The following is a 22494-nucleotide window of genomic DNA, read 5'->3' as shown; positions in this document are numbered from 1 at the left end:
CTCCGCGCACTGTGGGTTGAAACAGGATCTCACCAAGTCAGGGACTAACTAGAGCGGTATTACACACGCACTGCATTTAGAGTTCCGAGCACATAACCTCTCCAAAGGGGGGCAAAGTGTAAAATGTTCCCATGGGCCCAGCTGCTCAGGCTCAGGATCCTAGAGGTGGTTGTCAGACCTGAAGTCACTCTGCGTGCTCCTGTGGCTGCTGCTCATTTCTGAGATCTACACAAGGAACAGCTGGGAAGATGGTGGAATTTTATTGGCTAATGCAAATCACTCTTAAAGCTCTTGCTCCATGAGGTCTTATTGTGGACTGTGTGCTCTTCTACAACTGGAAAAAATAATCATCTCGGGGGTGGAGGCGAGGCTCAGTTGGTAGAGCACTAGCCAAATGAATGAAAGCTTCAGTTTTGAGTCCCGAGTTAGAGTCCCGATCTCAGACCACAAAAGAAAAAGAAGCCTGGCGCTGGTGACTTGTGCCTGTAGCTACTCAGGAGGCAAAGATTTGAGGATTGCAGTTAAAAACCAGCCCAAGTAAGAAGTCAGCCAGACTAAATCTCTAGTAAACTACTCAAAGCCAGAAGAGGACCCATGGCTCAAGCCTGCTAGCCTAAAGCAAAAGAAGCTCAGGGACAGTGCTCGGGCTTTAGTTCAAGCCCCAGGACCAACACACACACACACACACATATAAAAGTCAAAACATTTGGTCTGGAGGTGTGGTTTAAATACAAAGTCCTGACTTCACTGGGTTTACACCCCAGTACTGCCAAGAAAACAAAACAGCAGCGAAGAAAGCCCCATGCGTTTGGTGATTTCTTTTTGTTTTTGGAGTGTTTGGGGGTATTTTTTGTTGTTGTTGTTGTCTCTGCTCAAGGCTAGCACTATCACTTAAGCCACAGCGCCACTTCAGCTTTTTCTGAGTAGTTTATTAGAGGATACAAGTCTCACAGACTTTCCTGCCTGGGCTAGCTTTGAACCATGATCCACAGATATCAGCCTCCTGAATAGCTAGGTTGGGGGGAGGGGGGGAGATTAGATCCTCCTGAGAAGCTAGTGTGTGTGTGTGTTTCCCCTGAAAACAAGTTGGATCTGGTCTAACTTCCCACCCCACCCTCACTCCCCCACAGTGAGAGAAAGAGAAGTAGAAACATGGAAACTATGTAAAGCATTTGTAATACATCATAGAAAGCAGATGATGGTAACCACAGCCAAAGGAGTGGCACCTTTTCTTAGGGGGTGAGCCCTGAATTGAGGAAGTAGCATGCATCAGCAGAACTAGAGCCTTCATACTGTCTGTAGAAATGGAGACAATGGAACCCGGGAGAAGCCCGAAGGATTGTGTTCTAAGCCTCAGCTGGAGCTCCTCGATCCATCCGAAATTACTTTTATCAAAGGGGAATGTGCACAGTGATTTTTTTTTCCCCCTGCCAGTCCTGGGGCTTGAACTCAGGGCCTGGGCACTGTCCCTGAGCTTCTTTTGCTCAAGGCTAGCACTCTACCACTTGAGCCACAGTGCCACTTCTGGCTTTTTGTAGTTACTTGGAGAAAAAGAATCTCATAGACTTTCCTGCCCAGGCGGCCTTTGAACCTCGATCCTCAGATCTCAGCCTCTTGAGTAGTAAGGCTGACAGGCGTGAGCCACCGGCACCGGCCATCTTCCCATCTTGGGACAAAGTATCTTCTGGGTGTTGGGTCTGCTTATCTGGTGACTGGCTTGGATGACTCCATCTTCCCCCTCCCTCACCTCTGCTGCCCTTCATCCTCGATCCTGAACTAGAAGTCTTCCTCTCAGGAGTTTCTCCTGCATGTTGACTCCCTCTTCCATAGTCCGGGCAGCTCCGGCTTCAGAGGAGAGGGGATTTGAGTAGCCAGGAGAGGTTTAGCAACTTGAGTCCGGGCCAGCAACATTAATATCCAGATGAGCCAGCGTGTCACCGTGCGCACACCCCCATGCGAGTGCTTAAATTAGAGGATTGGAGGTCCTTCTCAGGAGGCCAGAGCCAGATGGCGGGATTTGAAACCCAGCAGCCAAGTTGGCTCAAGTCAAGTGGGCAGGGGGGCTGCGGGGGACAGCAGGGCCTCGCTAAACTGACTTTTCATGTTCACGCCGCTGTGTTCTCTCTCCCATTTTGTAGACATCGAAAAAGCCCAAGACAGCCGAGGCAGACACCTCCAGCGAGCTGGCGAAGAAAAGCAAAGAAGTGTTCCGAAAAGAGGTAAGGCCTGCCCCAGCGGCCCGGACTCCCCTCTCCACGCGTGACCCGTGACAGCTGTGCACGCGCCTCCCCCCCACCTGGGCACAGACAGGCAGGAGCGTGAGCTCTGGCTTGAAGGACTCCCGCTCCCCAGCCCGTTCTGCTCAGCAGCCACATCCGGGCCTTGTAAAGGATCGAAGGCCCAGGGAGGCTGGGTGCGCTGGGAAGGCTGCCTTACCGTATGGCTGTTCCCTTAGTTCTGTGATTGGACTGTGAACTTGTGCGGGGACACACTGGGAAGACCCCTTACAATCAGGATGACATTTCTGCTCACGTTCCTTGGATTTCTCCCCTCATAGTCAAGACAGGCACCGCCATTCCAATCATATAGGTGGAAGAACTCTTAGGACTGTTTTTCGGGGGGTGTTAACTCAGGTTTAAACTTGACTCCCACTTGCGAGGCTGGCACTGTGCCACTCAAGTTACGCTTCCAAGCCCAGAGTTTTTTTCTTTTCCACCCCTGGGAGGTCCTGTTTCTACCCCCCCCCCCCTCCCAGACTGGCCTTAAACTGTGATCTTCTAGATGTCTTAGCCTCCTGAATATCTAGGATTACAGGTGTGAACACGATCCCCCAGCTTGAAAAGTCAAGTTCTTGACAAAAGACTTGAGCTTGACATCTTCTTGCTCAAGTTGCAGTTGTTTTCTTTGAGGCTTTAATGGACGGCTGTCCCCCCCGCCCCACCCCACCCCCCGTTAAGGGAGGGGGAATGGAGGCCAGCCCGCCCTCTCATGCTGCGGGCTGTGCGCTGTCTCCCCGTCCTCCAGCCTTCAGGACCCTGAACTTCCCGCTCGCCCCATGAGCACAAAAGCCAACTGAGAGCCTGAAGCCAGGAGTTGAAATGCCAGCACACGCATGCACATGTGCGCGTGCGCATGCACACACAAATAAGAACAGGAACAATAACAACTGGCAGTGGGGAACGTGAAGGGGCTCGTGTGGTGGGGGAAGCGTCTGGGGAGAGCGAGCTGAGGATGGGGGGGGGGCTTGAGGCCTGACGTCACCTGGCTGCCTGTCTTGCTGTATTGGGTGGCGGCTGGTCAGACAGCCTGGCTCGCTCAAAGGATTGTGGGTAGCTGTCGCAGGGCACGCGAGGCTGTTGGAATGGGGCTAGACAGAAGCGCTTTTGCTCAGGGGCCCGTCTGCATTTGGGGGGACCCTGCTGTGGGGATTCGGGTGAGTGGTGAAACCCGTGACCGTTTAGAGTGAGCGGATTGGAAGAGGAGGGCAGGGGAGCCCGGTCACCATGGCGGGGGTGGTGCCCGCAAGGCTCATCCAGAAACACAGCCGGCCCCGGGGGAGGGCGCCGGGCGCTCCTGCCCAGCCAGGCTGCAGCTCTTCCGTCCCTTTTTGGGGTCCAGCCTCTTTCCTCGACCTCCTGGCTGCCCGTGGGGCTGCAGGGAGGGGAGGCGCTCCCCTCTGTCCCCCCGTCCCCTGTGATCTCACCCAGCGCTGCTGGAGAGCCACTGCTCAGGACAGCCCCTGCAGGGGCAGCCCAAGAGGGGACTCAAACCAGCGCTCCCCAGGAACCCCCCAGCTTCCCGGCATGCCCTGCACGCCAGCCCCAGGGCGGGGACTGGAGCAGGGCGGGGGCGCGGCCCCGCCACGCAGGCGCGCGCCGCCCATGCGTCCGTCAGTGCTGCCGCTCAGCCGCGCCCCGCCCCGCCCCGCCCACAGATGTCTCAGTTCATCGTGCAGTGCCTGAACCCCTACCGGAAGCCTGACTGCAAAGCCGGCAGGATCACCACCACCGAGGACTTCAAGCACCTGGCCCGCAAGGTACTTCCCCTGCGCCCGTCTGGCATGGCCCCCCTGGCCTAGGAGCGTGCTTTTTGGCTTGCCAGATGCCAGGGTGGAGGGGGCGGCGTGTGCGGGAGGGCTTGGGCAGGGGGGCCATGCTCCGCCCAGCCCCTCCCGCCCCTCCCCTCCATCACTGCTCCTCTAACGGTGGCCGCGCGCATGTCTTGTTGTGCCCTGGACAGCTGACGCACGGGGTTATGAACAAGGAGCTGAAGTACTGTAAGAACCCCGAGGACCTGGAGTGCAACGAGAATGTGAAACACAAAACCAAGGAGTACATCAAGAAGTACATGCAGAAGTTTGGGGCTGTTTACAAACCCAAAGAGGACACCGAGCTAGAGTGACTGTGTGGGCGCAGGTGGCCGGCTGGGCAGTCGGGGTGGGGGGGGGGATTCGAGGGAGAAGAAATCCTTCAGCCTCTGCCCCGCTCCGTGGCCAGCACCCCGGCCATCCAAAGCTGCAGGAGTCAACAGAGCTTGAGCTCCAGCTCCAAGTCGCCCCCCATCCCCGTTGTGAGCTGTTGGGAGGTGGTCAGGGGCCATGGGAAACAACCCCCCCCCCACCTGGGGAACACCCTGGCCAGACCTGACCCCAACCTGTGACCTGGGTCTCCTCCTTGGCGGTGCTGTCAGCGCACAGACCCATGCGCATTCCCCCCCCTTGACCCCCGACCCTGACCATCTGTATTATATTTTAATGTATATGTGAATATATTGAAAATAATTTGTTCCCTCCCCCCAGCCCCGCCCCAGTTTTTGTTTTTTTTTGTTTTGTTTTTGTTTTGTTTTGCTTTTAGCCTCCATGTGCTAGGATCACAGGAAAACTTTGTAAGGACGGTTTAAGTTCTCCTGCAAGGTTTAATTTGTTATCATGTAAATATTCCGAAGCAGGCTGCCTTGTGGTTTTGGCCAGCCTCGTGCTATGTTGATAAGATTGATTTACTGCTTAAAATCACTTTACTTTATCCAATTTTTACTGAACTTTTTATGTAAAAAATAAAATCAATTAAAGAACTTGGCCTTGTGTGTTCCCTGAGAGTTGATGCTCATGTGCGTGTGTGTGCGTGCATGGGGGGGGGGAATGGAGGAGAGGGTGTACTTGTTCATGGCCCAAGTCGGGAAAATCCATCCCCCTCTTCCCCTCCCTCCCCCGTCCTGGGGCTTGAACTGAACTCAGGGCCTGGGCGCTGTCCCTGAGCTGCTTTTGCTCAAGGCTAGCACTCTACCACTTGAGCCAAAGCGCCACTTCTGGCTGTGGCACTGACGAATCGAACCCAGGGTTTCATGCATGCTAGGCAAGCACTCTACCACTCAGCCATGTTCCCAGCCCAGGAAAATGATCTGGAACCCCGGCTTCTGCATTGGAGTTCGAAGGCTTCAGGACCCGAGGAAGCCGAAGTTCAGCAAGTCTTCACTGGCTTCCCATGGCAACCCAGCCAGCAAAGGGCATGCGCAGGATGTGAAATCCGGGCGGAGCCTCCAAAGCTCACAAACCCGCACAAGGCACATAACGCTACTGCCACTCATTTTAGCTGCTGCCTGGAGGAGGTGCGTGAAGCACCCCAGCCCTTTCCTGGCAGGGGGGAGGTTCTGCCTTCCAGCTACTCAATGTCCCAGAGGCCTGAGGAGCCAGAGCGAGAAATCCAAAGCCACCTTTAATACAGGATACAAAAGTAGAAAAGAGGGAGCACCGGAATAGGTGGGCAAGACCCCCAACTCATACCACAGAGTCGCCCTCCACCAAAGGGCCCAGCACCTGCAGCACATCTTCACGGTGTAGGGCAGCTAGGGCATCGCGGAGCACCCGGAGGGTAGCCCGGCTGCCTTCCTGGGCCGCCCAGTCCCTCAGCAGGGTATAGGCCGGCTCCTGGCTCCTGCCTATGGTCTCCACAGCTTCAACCTCGTAGCCCAGAAGCCCTGCCAGGGCCCGCCAGCCCTGGTCAGCTTCACCGGGCACCTCCAGGAGCCGTTCCACTTCCTCTTGCTGCTTCCGGGGGAGATGAAGGTAAAGTCGGCAGTCGGGGTCTGGCTGTAGCCCTGGGATGGGGTCATGCCCAGAGATCGGTCAGACACAGGAGGCCCAGGGCGGCATGGGGGGGTGGGGACCCAGGGGGATCCCAGATGAAGGAGGCTTTTACCTTGGGGATGGCCGCTGGGTTCTGTTCCACCGGGAGAGTCCAGAAAGATGGTGCTTTCTTCACCAGGCCTCTGGTCCAGGACCCCCAGCTCTGCGGTCCGAACTTTGGCCAGCTGTTGTTTCTGTTTGCGCGAGCGCCAGCTGTGGGGAGCAGGAGGTGAACTCAGGCTGCCGGGGATGGAAGGGTGCTTTTGTGGCACTGCCCAGACCAACCGTCCTACCATTTGAAGACCACGTAGGCGAGCAGGCCAAGAACCACGGTGGACAGCAGGGCGCAGTAAACAGGAATGATGCTCCCAGAGGTCCCTGGAGGCTCGGGGGGGAACGGGGAGGAGGTATTGGGGGACAAAACCTCCCCAGTTCCTACCCATACTTCTTCCATGTCCTGCGTACTCAGGGGCTTATCTAGAGGAAAGGATATACAGGGGATTGCGATTTAAAGCCAGCCTGGACAGGAAAAGTGTGAGACCTTTTTTTATGTTTTGCCAGTCTTGGGGGAATTGAACTTAGGGCCTGAGTGTTGTCCCTGAGCTGCTTTGTGCTCAATGCGAGTGCCCTACCACTTTGAGCCACAGTGCCACTTCAGTTTTTGCTCAGTAGTTAAGAGATTAGAGACTTCGGACTTTCCTCCCCGGGCTGGCTTTGAACCATGATCCTCAGATCTCAGCCTCCTGGAGGAGCTAGGATTGCAGGTGTAAGCTACCAGCGCCCAGCTGTGTAAGACTCCTTTCTCTCCAATTAACCACCAAAAAGCCAGAAGTAGAGCCATGACTCAAGTGGTAGGATGCCAGCCTTGAGCAAAAATATAACACTTAAGGGACGGCACCCAGGCCCTGAGTTCAATTCCCAGTACCTTCGCACAGGAGTTCTGATGGATCATTACAAACTAGAACAACTGGCCAAAGCTACTGCCATCTTCTCCCAACCCGATACAAGATGAGTGAATAGACCAGGGCTCTACGGCCCATGATTGGGTTGATTTCCAACCTCTGCTGCACTCCCTGTCCACTGTCTTTAAGATCGGGGTCAAGGGGTGTGTACCTGTATGCATCATGCCTTCGCTGTGGCTGGAGACATGAAGCGTTAAGTCGGCGCAAAGCACTTGCTGGGCTCTCTCTTGGATAAGTAGAGTTGCACCAAGGAGAGGAAGCGGGAAGCTTGGCTGTGTCTGTGCAGGGATACTGGGAAAGCTCAGGCCTGCTCTGAGATGTCCTGGTCCACGTTAACTCACCCCACAGCTGGACCAGCTTCCTCCTGTGATCGGATGGGGTGGTGAGGTGCCCTAGACGGTGAAATGCAGCTCAACCTGGAAAAGGACAGGCTGGAAACTGCCTTATTTTAAAAGATCTTGGCCAGGTGCTGGTGGCTCCCGCCTGTCATCCTAGCTACTCAGGCTGAGATCCAGAGGATCTCAGTTCAAAGCCAGCCCAGGGAAGGAAAGTCTGTGAGACTCCTATCTCCAGTGAGCCACCAGGAAACCGGAAGTGGTGCTGTGGCTCAAGTGGTAGAGCACCAGCCTTGAGCTGAAGAGCTCAGGGACAGCAGCACCCAGGCCCTAAGTTGAAGCCCCATGACTGACCCCCCCCCAAAAAAAAAAGATTTTAGCTAACATTTATCCTGAGTGAGTACAGAGATAAGGGGCACCCACCAAAGGAGATGTGCCCTCCGACCCCAATCTCCATCACAACCAGGCTGATGCAACCTACTGGCCCGCCAGGGAGAGGCTGATCACTCCAAGACACCTCTGGGCCCAGGAAGCCAGCATCCTAAGGCCTCAAAGAGGGAAGCCTTCCTGTCGTGATGGATCGCTTCCCAGTGGTCAGCCCTTCTTGGTCTAATATGAGGGTGGCTCCCCCCACCCCACTTTTCCACCTGGAAGTTCAGAGAAGGCCCTGAAAGACCCGCCCTGGACACCCCTCTCCCCCATAGAACTGAATCTACTGGGCCTCACTTCCTGAGAGTTTGGGAAGAAGGGGGGCAGGGGGGGGGGTTGAGCAGTTCTTTCTTGCCAGGAGAAGGAATGAATGTCCCTTCCCCCCTCCAGCATCCATGCACCCTGTGTTAATGACCAAGTCGGGGGGGGGGGGGGGGGTGTCAGGGCGGGCTTTGCCATGTGTATATGTGTGTGTGGGGGGGGTTAATGGGGTTTGATCTCTCACTACATGGGGTGTCAGGCTTTTGGCGGGGTAGGGAGGGGGAAGGATCCTGTTTAAAGCAGCAGCAGCCAGGCCCGGGCATGTGCCGGGGCACGAGCGCCCACGCTGCCCTGGTTCACACACACACACATGCACACACATGCACGCACACACACACACATGCACACACACGCACACGCACAGGCCTTGCTGCAGGCCGACATGGGAACCCCAAAGGCTCGCCCAGCTTCCTGGGGGGGGGGGAGGACACAGAGGCCCAGAGGGACCCCGGTTCTATCCACAGCCCCCCCTCCCCGCCCCCTGCTCCTGACCTGCGGCGGCGATGGCCCCTCCGAGCCGGGATCCACGCGGGCCGGGCTGGCCGGGCTGGGGGGCCTCCGGACGCCGGGAAAGACCCGGCTCGGGGTTCGGCCTTGGGCGGGGAGGGCGTGGGGAGGACAATGAGGAGGCGGGGCGAGCAAGAGGGCGCGGCCTCCGCCCTTCCCTGGCAGCGGGCTGGGCCGGCCGGGAGCGCGCACTGCCCCTCCCAGCCCCGGGAGCGCGCACTGCCCCTCCCAGCCCCGGGAGCGCGCACCAGGGCCTGGCCCAGCCCCGGGAGCTTGCACTGCCCCTCCCAGCCCCGGGAGCGCGCACCAGGGCCTGGCCCAGCCCCGGGAGCTTGCACTGCCCCTCCCAGCCCCGGGAACGCGCACCAGGGCCTGGCCCAGCCCCGGGAGCGCGCACTGCCCTCCCAGCCCCGGGAGCGTGCACCAGGCCCCCCCCAGCCCCGGGAGCGCGCACCGCCCTCCCGGCCCCGGGAGCGCGCACCGCCCTCCCGGCCCCGGGAGCGCGCACCGCCCCTCCCGGCCCCGGGAGCGCGCACCGCCCCCCCCCCAGTCCCGGGAGCGCGCACCAGGCCACCCCCAGCCCCGGGAGCGCACACTGCCCCTCCCAGCCCCGGGAGCGCGCGCCAGGCCCCCCCCAGCCCCGGGAGCGCGCGCCAGGCCCCCCCCAGCCCCGGGAGCGCGCACCAGGCCCCCCCCAGCCCCGGGAGCGCGCACCAGGCCCGGCCAGCCCCGGGAGCGCGCACCAGGCCCCCCCCAGCCCCGGGAGAGGGAGGTGGAGGATTGGAGGTGATTCTTGGGATTGGGTCGGTGCCGCTGGGGAGACGAGCGACCCCCGGGCCTCGGCGGCGCAGGCAGACCAACAGCTGCGAACACGACCAATGAAAAGAAAACCCAGGCCAGGTTTATTGCTTGCGATCGGGCGGGCGGCGCCGCCGGGGTTCGAAGGCCACGCGCGGTCCTGTGTGCTCTCCGCTGGGGGGGGGGCGTGGGGGCTCAGGAGCTGGGGGGGATCCTCACCCCGGCCCCCCCTCCCCCGCGCCCGCCCGCGCCCTGTGCAAACTCCCTGCAGGAGGCCGTGGAGGCCGGCGCCGGACCTCCCGCCGCCTCGGCCGGCGAGGGGGCGGGACTTCCGGGGGACGCCACTCGCCAATCCCTGAGCGAAGGGGGCAGGCCCCGCCCACCCCCTGGGTATGGCCTGCTCGGGGCCTCCCAGGGGCGGGGCTTCCCGGGGTGGGGCCTCCCGGGGGCGTGGTTTCATGGGGGCGGCGCCTCCAGTGGGCGTGGTTTCCTGGGGCGGTGCCTCCAGTGGGCGTGGTTTCCCGGGGGCGTGGCCAGCTCAGCGAGCCTCTCCAGGGTTGTACTCTGTCTCCCCCGAGGACACCTGGGAGATGCGCCTGGAGGATCGCCACAGCTTCCGGGCGAACTGGCTGCTGCGCACCTGGGGGTGGGGATGGCAGGCGGGTAGCAGGGATGTGGGGTGAGTCATCGGGACCACCACTCCCTGCTGGGTTTGGGGGACACACACACAACCCCCTCCCATCACCCACCCCTTTTCCTGCTGGGTTTGGGGGACACACACACACCCCTCTCCCATCACCCACCCCTTTTCCTGCTGGGCTTTGGGGGACACCCCCCCCTCTCCCATCACCCACCCCTTTTCCTGCTGGATTTTGGGGGGACACACACTCCTCTCCTATCACCAACCCCTTTTCCTGCTGGGTTTTAGGGGACACACACACACCTCCCTTCCATCACCCACCCCTTTTCCTGCTGGGTTTTTGGGATACACACACACCCCCCTCTCCCATCACCCACCCCTTTTCCTGTTGGGTTTGGGGGACACACACACCCCTCTCCCATCACCCACCCCTTTTCCTGCTGGATTTTGGGGGACACACACACACCCCTCTCCCATCACCCACCCCTTTTCCTGCTGGGTTTGGGGGGGGACACACACACAGCCCTCCCTTCCATCACCCACCCCTTTTCCTGCTGGGTTTTGGGGACACACACACCCCTCCCTCCCATCACCCACCTTTTCCTGCTGGGTTTTTGGGACACACACACACACCCCTCTCCCATCACCCACCCCTTTTCCTGCTGGATTTTGGGGGGACACACACTCCTCTCCCATCACCCACCCCTTTTCCTGCTGGATTTTGGGGGGACACATACTCCTCTCCCATCACCCACCCCTTTTTCTGCTGGGTTTTGGGGGACACACACACACCCCTCTCTCCCATCACCCCCCTCCCTCACCCCCCTCCTCACCTCGGAGGGCTGCCCGGCGCCCACCACGATCAGCTTGCCGTCTTCCAGGCCCACCAGTACGTGGCTGCTCTCCTTGGTCACGGCCAGGCTGCGGACTGGTACTTTCATGGGCAGGGGAGGTGCGGCGGGGTTCAGCCTGGGGGGGGGAGAGGACAGGGGAAGAAAAGGCCCACCCATGACCCTCTCTCCATCCCCTGTCCTCATCACTGAGCGGAACACTTGGATCACACCCAGGGCCACGTTCCCCCCTCCACCGGGGATCTAGGCACCGGTGGGTGGCCCTGGGCACCTACACAGGATACATAGGCCCGACAGGGTGCTGCCAACCACCAGGAACTGGTAGACGTGGGGAGGGGGGCTCACTTGTTCAGATGGAGGATGTGCAGGGCGCATTGAGCCGTGCCCAGCAACACAAAGTCCTCCATCACCGTCAGGGCTGTGGGCTGCTCTGTCAGGGGCAGCGAAGCCCGCAGCCTCCCATTCACCGAGTACAGGTGCAGGGTATAGGCCACCTAGGGAGGGCAGGCCGTATCAGCAACTTGCTCCCCTTCTTCCCCTGCCCCCCCCCCCTCCCAGCACTGGTCCAACTATCCCATTGTTCTGTGTGAGCAGGGATTTCCCCTCCCTTTTTTGCCCCATACCTGAGCCCCAGGACGCTCCCAAGCTGAGCTCTGTACCACAATCTGGCCTTCAGACCCCAGTGCCAGATAGGACACGGGGCCAGGCAGGGTGGCACCCGGCGGCTGGAGCGCTGCCACGAACTGGCCACGGCGTACGGTGTGGATGATCACAGTTCCATCCTGAGAAAAAAAGGCACCTTAGGATGCTGGGTAGGAGGTGGGGGGTGAAGGGGGGGTGTTGAAAACAACAGGTACACAGTACCCCCTTAGCAAGCAGCCAGGGGGATCCCCGATGTGTACGAACCTCCGCTCCAGACACCGCCATGTCAAGTTCCGTGTTGATGGCCACACAGCTCACGGCAGCCTTGTGGCCATAGAGGACCTGCACGGGTTTGGGTGCCAGCCCTACTGACAGACCACCCTGTAAGGAAGCAGATGCGCTTAGGACCGGCCCTGGAATAAGGCCAAGGGTCAGGTGCTGGTGGCTCCCGCCTGTCATGCTAGCTACTCAGGAGGCTGAGATCTGAGGATCACAGTTCCAAGCCAGCCCAAGCAGGAAAGTCTGTGCGACTTCTATGTCCAATAAACCACCACCGTCAGCCATACCTGCTGTAAAAGCCGCCACACCATGCACGTGGTGTCCTTGGAGCCGGAGATGAGGTAGATGCCGAAGGTATCCAGCGCCAGGCAGGTGATCACGTCTTCATGGAGAAGGGGGAAGGCCAGACATGGGCAGAAGGGTCACTATACCCTCCTGACAGCCTCAGGGTGCCCCCCCTGGACCCCCATTCCAACTGCCTCATTCTCCCCAATGCCCAGAGGCTGCTCCTACCAAGATGGCGGCTGAGCTGGTTCAACAGCTTGCCCCGAGGTAGTCCGGTCACTCGTAGGCTTCCGTCCCAGTGGCCGCCGCTGAAGAGCAGCTTCCCGTCGGGGGCCACGGCCAGTGCATGCGCACTCACACCACAGGGGCCACTCAGGACCCGTTGCATCCTGGGAGCCACAGTGAGGAAGAGGGTTAAGTGCGGTTGGACCCTACAAGATGAACCTAGATACCATGGGGGGAGCCTTGGGAAGTGTCCCCCCACCCCCCAAGATTGCAGCTGCCCTGGGGGACACAGGATTTGCCCATCCTCCACGCCACAAAAATCCCTCGGACCTACTTGGGGTTGCCCAGCGTCGGGTCTTTGCTGAAACTGAAGTAGTTGTTTATGTTGCGGTCGTAGGGCAACCAGCTGTGGGTGCCCAGCACCCCACTAGCACTCACGGTCACCTGTGGGTGGGAGGGAGGGGACACGCAGGCGTTTGGGGACGGAGGGGGACGGGGAGAGTGTGGATGGATGGAGCTCAGGTCGGGCGTGATCCAGGAGACTTACCAACAAATCGGAGGAGCCCTGGATAAGGAAGGAGTGGGGCTGTCGGTGGGGGACCAGGGCCAGCACCAAAGGTACACCCTCGCTGACCACCTGCGGGGAAACAGAGCCAGGGCTGAAGGCCCATCAGGAGTACCCACAATGCAATCTGCGAAGCCTCCAAGCCCTCTAGCCCCCAGGGGTGGGGGGAGGGTGGTCTCAGACTAGTGGGCGGAGCATAGAAGACCCCCTTCGAGGTATCAAGTTTGGATGGGTTTAACACCCATGATCCAGAAGACCATGGTTCAAAGCCAGCCTTATCTCTTTTTTTGTCATTTGTGGGGCTTGAACTCTGGGCCTGGGCACTGTCCCTGAGCTCTTCAGCTCAAGGCGAGCGCTTTACCACTTGAGCCACAGTGCCACTTCTGGTTTCCTGGTGGTTCATTGGAGATCAGAGTCTCACGGATTTTCCTTGCCCAGGCTGGCTTTGAAACACGATCCTCCAGATCTCAGCCTCCTGAGTAGCCAAGGTGACAGGCGTGAGCCACCAGCGCCCAGCTCCAAGATGCCTTCAAATCTGTGACCTCAGAAGTCAGATCAACCCTTCTTCCGAAGGCCAGGGAGGTTAGAAGAGCTAACCCAGGCAAACGCAGAGGCCCAAAGTGTCGCTCACCTCCGCAAAGAAGGCCTTGAGCTGGTCCAGGTGCTGGAAGATGCTTGGTGAGTTAGTGTCCAGGCGTGCAAGACGTTGAGCTGCTTCTTCAGCCGACAGCCGGGCTGGGTGTGGCTCCTGTGAATATGGGGACTGCTCAGCACCCAGGGCACAGGCATCTTGGGGACCCCCCTACCCGCCCCCCCCCCCATCCTCCACACTGGCCTTACTTTCAGCAGCTGACAGGGAGTCTGCCCAAAGTTGCTGATGATACCTTCCAGAGCCTTCCGTTCCCGCTCGTCTGCCACGTGATCCAGGTCTACGGCCCCTGGGAGGGAGATCAGAAGGTCCCTCAGCTCTTCAGCTCAAGGCGAGCGCTCTACCACTTGAGCCGCAGCACCACTTCTGGGTTTGTGGTGGTTCACTGGAGATCAGAGTCTCACGGCCTTTCCTGCCCAGGCTGGCTTTGAACCGCGATCCTCTAGATCTCAGCCTCCTGAGTAGCTAGGATGACAGGCGTGAGACACCGGCGCCTGGCTTTATCTGTGTCTTCTGATGAGCCCTCCCTTCCTCCCCCCGCACTACGCCAGGCCCCCATGGGCAGCATCCTGCCTTACCTTCGTAAGTGCAGTAATAGAAGACATTGAGGGCCTCTTCGGCTGCCGGCCCGCGCTGCTTGTAGCCAAAGATGAGGTCGATCCACTCGTGCAGGTGGGCGGACACATATTCCGACTCCTGATTGGACAAAGACAGCTGATGCTCCACCCACCTCCCTCCACCACCTCCCTGAGCCCTGATGGCCCCGCGTTTCTGGGTGTGGTCACCTCCTCACCAGAGCCCGGCGGTGCTGCTGGATGAAGTCCTCAGGAGAGCTGGCCCAGGGGGGTAATACCACATCGCCCACCTTCTCATTGGTCAGCTGCAGGCAGCCCAGGTCAAAGCCTGGCAGAGGAGCGAGTCGGATGGATCTCTGGGTAGATTCTCCATCCCCTGTGCACTCTGCCCCAACTTCCCCCCACCATCACAGTGGCCAGCTCCCAGCATGCACCATACCATTCTGGTTCTCCAGGAAGTCAGGGAAGTAGAAGAACTCGGGGATGAGTTCCTTCACATCGGCGGGACTCTCCAGCCGGGCCTGCCAGGCGGCCGCCACTGAGTGGAACTGCCGATCGGAGCAGTCGAAGCTGGCAGAGAGGGGGTACAGCCGTGGTGAGGGAGAAGGTGTGGCAGGAAGAGGGGGTTATACAGGGAGGCTGGAGGCTCACGCCTGTCATCCTAGCTACTCAGAGGCTGAGATCTGACGATCAGCGTCTGAAGCCAGCCCAGATAAGAGAAAGCCAATGAGCCTCTGCTTTCCAATTAGCCAGCCAAAAGCCAGAAGTGGACTTGTGGCTCAGGTGGTAGAGTGCCAGCCTTGAGCAAAAGTGCTCCGGGAGAGTGCTCCAGGCCCCGAGTTCAAGCCCCAGGGTTGGCAAAGATAAAAATAATAAAAAATCGCCAGTGGCTGGTGGCTCACACCTGTTACCCTAGCTCTTCAGGAGGCTGAGATCTGAGGATCGTGGTTCAAAGCCAGCCCGGGCAGGAAAGGCAGTGAGACTCTTATCTCCAATAAACCACCAGAAAACCGGAAGTGGTGCTCTAGCAGAGAATGAGCCTTGAGCAAAAGAGCTCAGGGACAGCGCCCAGGTCGTGAGTTCAAGCCCCACAACCAACCAAAAAAGAAAGGGCCTTCCTTCTCCCTATGATGAGTCTCCCTCCTGCGCCCCCCACCCCCCGCCCGACTCTCCTGGGCATACCGGCCACTCTGCAGCTGGACGTGCAGAGAGGTAAAAGGCTCCACACGGATGAGGTAGTGCATTACGCCCGCGGCGTTGGAGTAATGGGTGCCGTAATGGAATTTGTCAATAGTGCCAGCTGGGTCCTCGAAGCTCTCGTACCTGGGGGGAGGGGGAGGGTCCCAGGGAGGAAGTGATCCACAGAAGCCCTTCTCTGGTCCAGCTCCAACCCATCCACCCAGCCTGCTGCCCCCTCCCCCCTCTATTCCCCTGCTCACTTCTCCCTCACGAGCTGCGCATGCTTGGGATTCACCACGCCGATGGGTTTGGACAGGTCCCGGAAGACGGCTGGGTTGCTGAGGTCCAGGGTTGGTGACACATAGTCCTGTAAGACCCAGGGGAACTGGCCGGCCCACCCCGGGAAAGGAGCTGGGTGAGGGTCTTCCCTAGCTGGCCAGCTCGAGCCTGCCTCCCACTCCTTAGAAAAGACGGGCACCAATGGGCTGGAAGGTGGCTCAGTGGTAGAGTGCTCGCCTAGCCATGCATGAAGCCCTGGGTTTGATTCCTCAGTATCACACACGCTGAAAAAGCTGGTCATGGTGCTGTGGCTCAAGTGGTAGAGCACTAGCCTTGAGTACAAGATGCTCAGGGACAGCACCCAGGTCCTGAGTTCAAGCTCCAGGACTGGCACAATAGATAGATAGATAGATAGATAGATAGATTTAAAAAAGTGCCTTAGTGCCTGGCACTAGTAGCTCATGCCTATAATCCCAGCTACTCAGGAGGCTGAGATCTAAGGATTGTGGTTCAGACCCAGTGTAGGCAGGAGAAAGTCAGAGAGACTCTTGACTCTTAAGTCTAATGATCCACCAAATGGCTGGGAAGGTGGCTTAGTGGTAGAGTGCTTGCCTAGCATGCATGAAGCCCTGGGTTCCGTTCCTCAGTACCACATACATAGAAAAAGCCGGAAGTGGTGCTGTGGCTCAAAGGGTAGAGTGCTAGCCTTGAGCGGAAAGGCTCAGGGACAGCGCCCAGGCCCTGAGTTCAAGCCCCAGGACTGGCAAAAAAAAAAAGATGGAAGTAAGGAAGGAAGGAAGGAAGGAAGGAAAAGATGGGCATGTAGCTTGCTAACAAGACAGGCCAGGGAGATGCCATTTGGAAGGGCAGCCAGGGGAATGGATTAGACTCCGGTCCTGACTTTCCAAGATGGACATCCCAAATAAGATCTGGGAGGAAGAGGGGAGAAGGGACTCAGGGTTTTGATGGGGGGGGTGGGGGGGCAAGGTGCCAGGGAACAGAGGCCAGATCTTAAAGGCAAACAACTGACTCAGGAATGGGTTCCTACCCTTGACAGAAAGCAAGGGCCTGGGGGAGGGAAGAGGTGGGGGGAAGGGGTGCAGAATGGGGTCCTCACCACGGGGTACTGAGACAGGTCATTGTAGGTACGCCCTGCAATGGTATTCAGTTGCATCAAGTACTCGAAGTTGGAGATCTCGCGCTGGACCCATTTCTAAGGGAGCAGAGATTAGACGTGATTCCCCCACCCCATTTATTTATTTGTTTGTTTTTGTCGGTGGTGGGGCTTGAACTCTGGGCCTGGGCACTGTCTCTCAGCTCTTCAGCTCAAGGCTGGCGCTCTACCACTTGGGCCACAGCGCCACTTCCGGTTTCCTGGTGGTTCATTGGAGATCAGAGTCTCAAGGCCTTTCTTGCCCAGGCTGGCTTTGAACCGCGATCCTCAGACCTCAGCCTCCTGAGTAGCTAGGATGTCAGGCGTGAGCCACCAGCGCAGGGCACCCACCCCATTTTTTAAGTACCCTGATTTCAGATTCACCCCTTCTATGTGCACGGCCCCCCTCCCCAGCCCCGCCTCCCACAGTGAAGGCCAGCATGCATCTTCCCACCTGGGTGAGCCCCGAGGCCCGCAGCATCTCCTGAGGTGAGCGGCTGCTGAGGTAGCCCTGGCTGGGCGGGCGCAGGCGCAGAAGCCAGGAGTACACCTGGTTGCGGATGTGGGTATGCGGCGCGCTGGGGTAGGGTGGAGATCCGGATCCAGACCCGGCAGCAGCGGGGGCCTTGCAGGGGAAGTTGAGGAAGTAGTTGGACTGATCGATGAAGAAGAGCTCGAGGGCTGAGCGCCGCAGATTGAAGCGCCGCAGGTGGACCTCTCGCAGCTGGGCCAGAGGACGCCGGAAGTCGTGCCCAATGCCTGCAGGATCAAGAAAGGGGGGGTTCAGGAGTCCACACCCCAGGCCTCAGGCAAGTCCCTGCCTGAGGAGTTCCCCCTCACTGGCTCCATGGGGACCAACCCTCTTCCGTCTCCACGCGATCCATGCTGCCGTCATAAAAGTACACGTGTTGGGTGGTGATCTCCAGCAGACCCGGAACCACGGCCATCACCGTGACCAATTGGCACTCGGCCGACAGGACCAGCTTCTCCCGCTGCTCATCCAGTTCTGCGGCCTCCATCCTTGGGGTGAGGGGAGGGGGGAGAGGGGTGGAAGAGCAGTATCCACATCCGTTAGGGTCTCTTACCAACTTCGCCCATAGCCAGGTGCTGGTGGCTCACGCCTGTCATCCTAGCTACTCGGGAGGCTGAGATCTGAGGATGGTGGTTCAAAGCCAGCCCGGGGAAGGAAAGTCCATGAGACTCTTCTCTCCGAGGAACCATCAGCAAACCAGAAGCGGTGCTGCGGCTCAAGTGGTAGAGCTGAAGAGCTGAGGGACAGCGCCCAGGCCCTGAGTTCAAGCCCCACGATCCCCAAAAATCAATCAATCAGCCACCAAGCCTGCACCCAGCAAGCACCTAGCTTGGGGAAGTGCTTTCAGGTTCTGGAAGGGAGTCCCCAAGAACACACGGGGTGACACTCCACTCGGAGATCTCCAAGAGTCCTGGGGTTCCCCACCCCCACTCACGGGGTCTCCAGCACAGCCAGCTCCTCCTCGCCCAGCTGGTCTTCCTGCAGCTGCTCATGCGGGGTGCTGACTTTGGCCTCTTTGGTTACTGCCAGAGGCAGCGCGGCCTCCTCTGTGGGTGTCAGAGGGACTTCGCCTACGAGAGACCAGAAGGGGCTCAGAGAGCGCAAGGCAGGATGGGAGATGCCAGGGAGATGCCAGTGGGGGGAAGGGGAGGGTGCCCCGGCCTCATTCTCTCACCTAGATTGTCACGTAGGGCGCTGGCTTCTAAATGAGGATCAAAGTGATGGTTGGGGACCAGCTTCAGGCGCATGCGTGAATACGTCTCGGCGCTGGACAGCTTCCAGTGGGGGGCTGGGGGGTCCCTACGGATAGATCCCCAATGGTGGGCAGAAGAAGGCCATTGACTCTTTCCATCTCTCCCCCAACCCCGATGCATTGGTCTGGAATACCAGGATATGTCTTTCTCCCTCTCTCGCTCTCCACTCTTGGGGCTTGAACTCAGGGCCTCAGCGCTGTCCCTGAACTTCTTTAGCTCAAAGCTAGCGCTCTACCACTTGAGCCAGAGAGCCACTTCTGGCTTTTTCCTGTGTCCGTGGGACTGAGGAATCGAACCCAGGGCTTCATGCATGCTAGGCGAGCACTCTACCACTGAGCCACCTTCCCAGCCTGGTTGCTCCTGGCTCATCAAGCTTCCTATAGCTCTCCACCCTGAGTCCCAGCCCTACCTTAGTGCCCAGGCCCCACACGGGCTGGAGAGCTGGCGCCACAGCGCCCCCCAGTGTAGCAGAGCGGTGGAGTGCTGCGCTGCCTGCTGCTTCAGTGATGTGGCGTAGCGCAAGCCCTCCGTGCGTGCCCGCCGCTGCACAGGTTCTAACACCAGCTCCTGCCAAGGAGGGGGTGGGGGGAGAGGGTCAGTCCCAGAGGGTTGTTGCTTCTCCTGATCTCTTTTTCTATTGGGGGGGGGTAATCAGTTATGGGGCTTGAACTCTGGGCCTGGGTGCTGTCCCTCAGCTCTTCAGCTCAAGGCCAGGGCTCTACCACTTGAGCCTCAGCCCCACTTCCGGTTTTGTGAGTGGTTCATTGGAGATCAGAGTCTCACAGACTTTTCCTGCCCGGGCTGGCTTTGAACTGTGATCCTCTAGATCTCAGCCTCCTGAGGAGCTAGGATGACAGGCGTGAGCCACGGGTGCCCTGCCTGCTTCGATCATCAGCCAAGCCCAGGACACAGGGTCCTGTCCCCCCCACAGTCCTCATCCCCCCACTCCTCCTACCCACAGGAGGCCGCACACCTGGAAGGCCCGTCGACACTGCAAGCGTTCCTGATGGTGCCGCTGAGCGCTACTCATGAGGGTATCGTAACAGGCGTTCCAGAAACCCGACATGAGGTCGTGGCTCTTGGCATACGTGTCCATCTCAAACTGGGACATGGTGGGCTGCACCTAGGAGAATCGGGCAAAGACAGACAGACAGACAGACCAACCGGTGAGGGCTTGATGCATGGCCCAGGCCCCCAGGCCTCAATCATTGGTACCCCCTCCCCCCCATTTCCCAGCTATGTAGGTACCTGCTTGTCGATAAAGTGGCGCCATTCTGGAGTGGCACAGAAAGCCTGGAAGTCCTCGAAGAAGGTAGGGCTGCCATTGGTGGGCGGCAAGGAGGGCAGGCCCCACTGCAGGCCCAGGGGTTCATAGGCCCGGTCCAGCAGCGTGCGCACCAGGGGCACCAGCCAAGAGCAACGCTCACTGGCTGCCGTGGCTTTGGCGTTGGAGGCGCTCTGCGCATGCTCCGTGAGGGTGTCCGGGGAGGAGGGGGCAGCATTGAGTGCGCGGCTGAGCGCAGCCTCCAGCTTGGACAGCACGTAGCAGGCCTCTTGGCGACGCACGGGTGCTGCGGTCTGCAGGAGCGTGTGCAGCTTCACGTAGGCCTGGGCGTGCAGCTGTGGGATGGGGGGGTAGGGGGTGTGAAGGAGGTTGACTGTTCTCAGTGATCATCCCCCACACACACAACACACATGCACACGCATGCATATGCATGCACACGCATGCACACGGCCTTGCTCACCTGTGGATCCTCAAGCAGGATGTAGCCAAGCACGAGACGCAGGCCGATCTGCGCCAGCTCGCGGAGATCGGCCGTGCTGTTGGTCAGATGGGGCCAGGCACCCAGGCGGTCCAGCAGACTACACACGCCTTCAAAGAGCTGTCACACACACACAATGCAGCCCTGGCGGATGACACCACGCCCAAGCCAGGGGTCCCTCCCCCGACTCCTTGCCCCAGCCAGGGAGGGAGCAAGCAAGGCAAAGTCAGGCTGCAGATCATGTAGGACTGGGGTGTTTTTGTCCGTCATGGGGTTTGAACTCAGGGCCCTGGGTGTGCTGTCCCTAAGCCTCTTTGTGCTCAAGGCGAGCACTCTACCACTCGAGCCACAGTGCCACTTCTGGTTTGCTGAGTGGTTAATTGGACATAGGAGTCTCCTGGGGTTTCCAGCCCCAGCTGGCTTTGAACCCTGATCCTCAGATCTCAGCCTTCTGAGTAGCTGGGATGACATGGCGTGAGCCACCAGCGCCCAGCCAGCCTTTTGTTTTTGGTCCAAGTATGGTGCTCTATCACTCGATCCATGGTTCTATCTCTGCTAGGATTATAGAGCTACTAGCACCTAGCACTGGGTAGGGTTTGTACCGAGATCACAGACCCTGATTGCCTGACATAATCTGTAAGGTGAATCAGCACACCCCAAGCCCTGGTATCTATCTGGTCTCGCCCTCAGCAATCAGAGCATCATGCTGACACCCCCTGTGGTCCCAGGCCTGCCCTATGTACCCCCTCTACCCTAAGGCCTACCAGGGCCTGTGGATGCCAAGTCTCGTGAGGCGTACGCCCCCTGAACGTCGTACCTTCTCACTCCATAGCTCCTGGTTGCCGTGGCCCTCGGCACACAGGAAGTCCTGAAGTAGGCGGAGCAGCCAAAGAGCCTGCTGGGTAAGAGCACCCAGGTCTCCAGGAGGGGCCTCCTTGATGTCGGTCAGGGCTGACTCCAGCATCATCTCCAGGAGGCTGAAGGGTGGGGGTGGGACTTGAACTCAGGGCCTAGGCACTGACCCTGAGCTCTTCAGCTCAAGGCGAGCGCTCTACCACTTGAGCCACAGCACCACTTCTGGTTTTCTGGTGGTTCACTGGAGATCAGAGTCTCACGGACTTTTCCTGCCCGGGCTGGCTCTGAAGAACCACGATCCTCTAGATCTCAGCCTCCTGAGGAGCTAGGATGACAGGCGAGAGCCACCGGTGTCCCGGCTCACCTGCGTTTGATGCAGTCTGGAGGGCGGACAAGGGTGGCGGAGGCCCCCAGCTGGGTGAGCACAGAGAAGACCTGGCCCCGTTCCCGCCAGGCCGCCTCGTCCCTGCCCTCCACGCCCCGCCACGTCACGGAGAACAGCACGTTGGTGAGCAGGTTGCACAGCTCCTCCTCGGGGGTTTGCTGTGGGAATGTTGGGAAAGGAATCAGGCTGAGGGGAAACCCTGGGCCCTTAATTGAATCCCAGAGAGGAGAGGAGCCTCTCCCCAAAGACATTACTTCACAGTCCTCAAGACCATTGGCCACACATGGTGGTGCATGGCTGTAGTACCAGCTATTCGGCAGGCAGAGATGGGGAGGATGGTGGTATGTGACCAGCCCCAGACAAAAAGTTAGCCAAGACCCTCATCTCAACCAACAGGCTGGGTGTGATGATGCACACTTGTAATCCCAGATATGTAGGAGGTATAGGAGGATTAAGATCCAGCAAATTTGAGTCCCTGTGTTCATATCTCAGTACTGAAAGTACTGAGTTCATACCTCGGGACTGAAAACCAAAGTGGGGATGGAAAGAAGGAAGGAAGGAGGGAAGGAAGGAGGGAAGGAAGGAAGGAAGGGAAGGAAGGGAAGGAAGGAGGCAGGCAGGCAGAAAGCAAGTTAGTCTAGGAGTTGTCTGGAAGAATGGAATTGGGTGAATTGTGGCTCATTCCCAAACCAGAAGTGCAAGCCAGGAAAGACCTTCCAATCTAGGCTCCAAGAAGCTCTGTGTGTGTGTGTGTGTGTGTGTGTGTGTGTGTGTGTGTGTGTGTGTTCGGGTATTGGGGCTCAAACTCAAGGACTGGGCACTGTCCCTTAGCTTTTTCACTCCAGGCTGGTGCTCTACCACTTGAGCCACAGCTCTCTGTTCCTCGGTGGTTGTTGGAGATAAGAGTCTCC

The 22494-nt window shown here is 59.0% G+C and overlaps 3 protein-coding genes across 5 annotated transcripts in view; 1 reads left to right on the top strand and 2 right to left on the bottom strand.

The window, feature by feature from the left end:
* The window catches only part of Setd2 (SET domain containing 2, histone lysine methyltransferase), a 70625-nt gene extending 65556 nt beyond the window's left edge, over nucleotides 1-5069 (top strand). The window contains exons 19-21 of the mRNA XM_042701479.1: nucleotides 2139-2219; nucleotides 3935-4036; nucleotides 4240-5069. Coding sequence (XP_042557413.1) covers nucleotides 2139-2219; nucleotides 3935-4036; nucleotides 4240-4401 — 345 coding nt within the window. The 3' untranslated portion in view covers nucleotides 4402-5069. The remainder of the gene's footprint in view (nucleotides 1-2138; nucleotides 2220-3934; nucleotides 4037-4239) is intronic.
* Nucleotides 5070-5692: 623 nt separating this feature from the next.
* Nucleotides 5693-8789, bottom strand: LOC122126932 (death domain-containing membrane protein NRADD-like). Its single transcript, XM_042701483.1, has 5 exons — nucleotides 8661-8789; nucleotides 7235-7447; nucleotides 6415-6598; nucleotides 6195-6334; nucleotides 5693-6093 (listed from the first exon to the last, which is right to left on the bottom strand). Exons 2-5 carry the CDS (start codon nucleotides 7245-7247, stop codon nucleotides 5774-5776), a joined length of 657 nt encoding a protein of 218 aa, XP_042557417.1. The 5' UTR covers nucleotides 7248-7447; nucleotides 8661-8789; the 3' UTR covers nucleotides 5693-5773.
* Nucleotides 8790-9554: 765 nt separating this feature from the next.
* Nucleotides 9555-22494, bottom strand: part of Nbeal2 (neurobeachin like 2) — a 37206-nt gene continuing 24266 nt past the window's right edge. For all 3 annotated transcript variants that reach the window (XM_042701480.1, XM_042701481.1, XM_042701482.1), the window contains 27 exons: nucleotides 21563-21741; nucleotides 21161-21320; nucleotides 20326-20463; nucleotides 19829-20200; nucleotides 19554-19703; nucleotides 18990-19147; nucleotides 18502-18626; nucleotides 18262-18397; nucleotides 17655-17815; nucleotides 17250-17554; nucleotides 16760-16855; nucleotides 15624-15748; nucleotides 15367-15507; nucleotides 14624-14754; nucleotides 14403-14512; nucleotides 14188-14305; nucleotides 13801-13898; nucleotides 13592-13708; nucleotides 12943-13032; nucleotides 12730-12839; nucleotides 12399-12559; nucleotides 12173-12267; nucleotides 11871-11987; nucleotides 11588-11746; nucleotides 11310-11458; nucleotides 10947-11082; nucleotides 9555-10113 (listed from right to left, as the gene is read on the bottom strand). In XM_042701480.1, coding sequence (XP_042557414.1) covers nucleotides 10012-10113; nucleotides 10947-11082; nucleotides 11310-11458; nucleotides 11588-11746; nucleotides 11871-11987; nucleotides 12173-12267; nucleotides 12399-12559; nucleotides 12730-12839; nucleotides 12943-13032; nucleotides 13592-13708; nucleotides 13801-13898; nucleotides 14188-14305; nucleotides 14403-14512; nucleotides 14624-14754; nucleotides 15367-15507; nucleotides 15624-15748; nucleotides 16760-16855; nucleotides 17250-17554; nucleotides 17655-17815; nucleotides 18262-18397; nucleotides 18502-18626; nucleotides 18990-19147; nucleotides 19554-19703; nucleotides 19829-20200; nucleotides 20326-20463; nucleotides 21161-21320; nucleotides 21563-21741 — 3939 coding nt within the window. In that variant the 3' untranslated portion in view covers nucleotides 9555-10011. The remainder of the gene's footprint in view (nucleotides 10114-10946; nucleotides 11083-11309; nucleotides 11459-11587; nucleotides 11747-11870; nucleotides 11988-12172; nucleotides 12268-12398; nucleotides 12560-12729; nucleotides 12840-12942; nucleotides 13033-13591; nucleotides 13709-13800; nucleotides 13899-14187; nucleotides 14306-14402; nucleotides 14513-14623; nucleotides 14755-15366; nucleotides 15508-15623; nucleotides 15749-16759; nucleotides 16856-17249; nucleotides 17555-17654; nucleotides 17816-18261; nucleotides 18398-18501; nucleotides 18627-18989; nucleotides 19148-19553; nucleotides 19704-19828; nucleotides 20201-20325; nucleotides 20464-21160; nucleotides 21321-21562; nucleotides 21742-22494) is intronic.

The sequence above is a fragment of the Dipodomys spectabilis genome, unplaced genomic scaffold (assembly GCF_019054845.1).
Source record: "Dipodomys spectabilis isolate Male_0828 unplaced genomic scaffold, ASM1905484v1 ptg000292l, whole genome shotgun sequence".
In the NCBI taxonomy this organism is placed as follows: domain Eukaryota; kingdom Metazoa; phylum Chordata; class Mammalia; order Rodentia; family Heteromyidae; genus Dipodomys; species Dipodomys spectabilis.
This window is presented reverse-complemented; position numbering and strand designations above follow the sequence as displayed.

Excerpts from the sequence above, each read along its gene's own strand:
- LOC122126932 (XM_042701483.1), bottom strand. Across the intron at positions 6,335-6,414 it reads GCCTACGTGGTCTTCAAATG|CTGGCGCTCGCGCAAACAGA; the intron begins GTAGGACGGTTG and ends TGCTCCCCACAG. Across the intron at positions 6,094-6,194 it reads ACCCAGCGGCCATCCCCAAG|GGCTACAGCCAGACCCCGAC; the intron begins GTAAAAGCCTCC and ends ACCCCATCCCAG.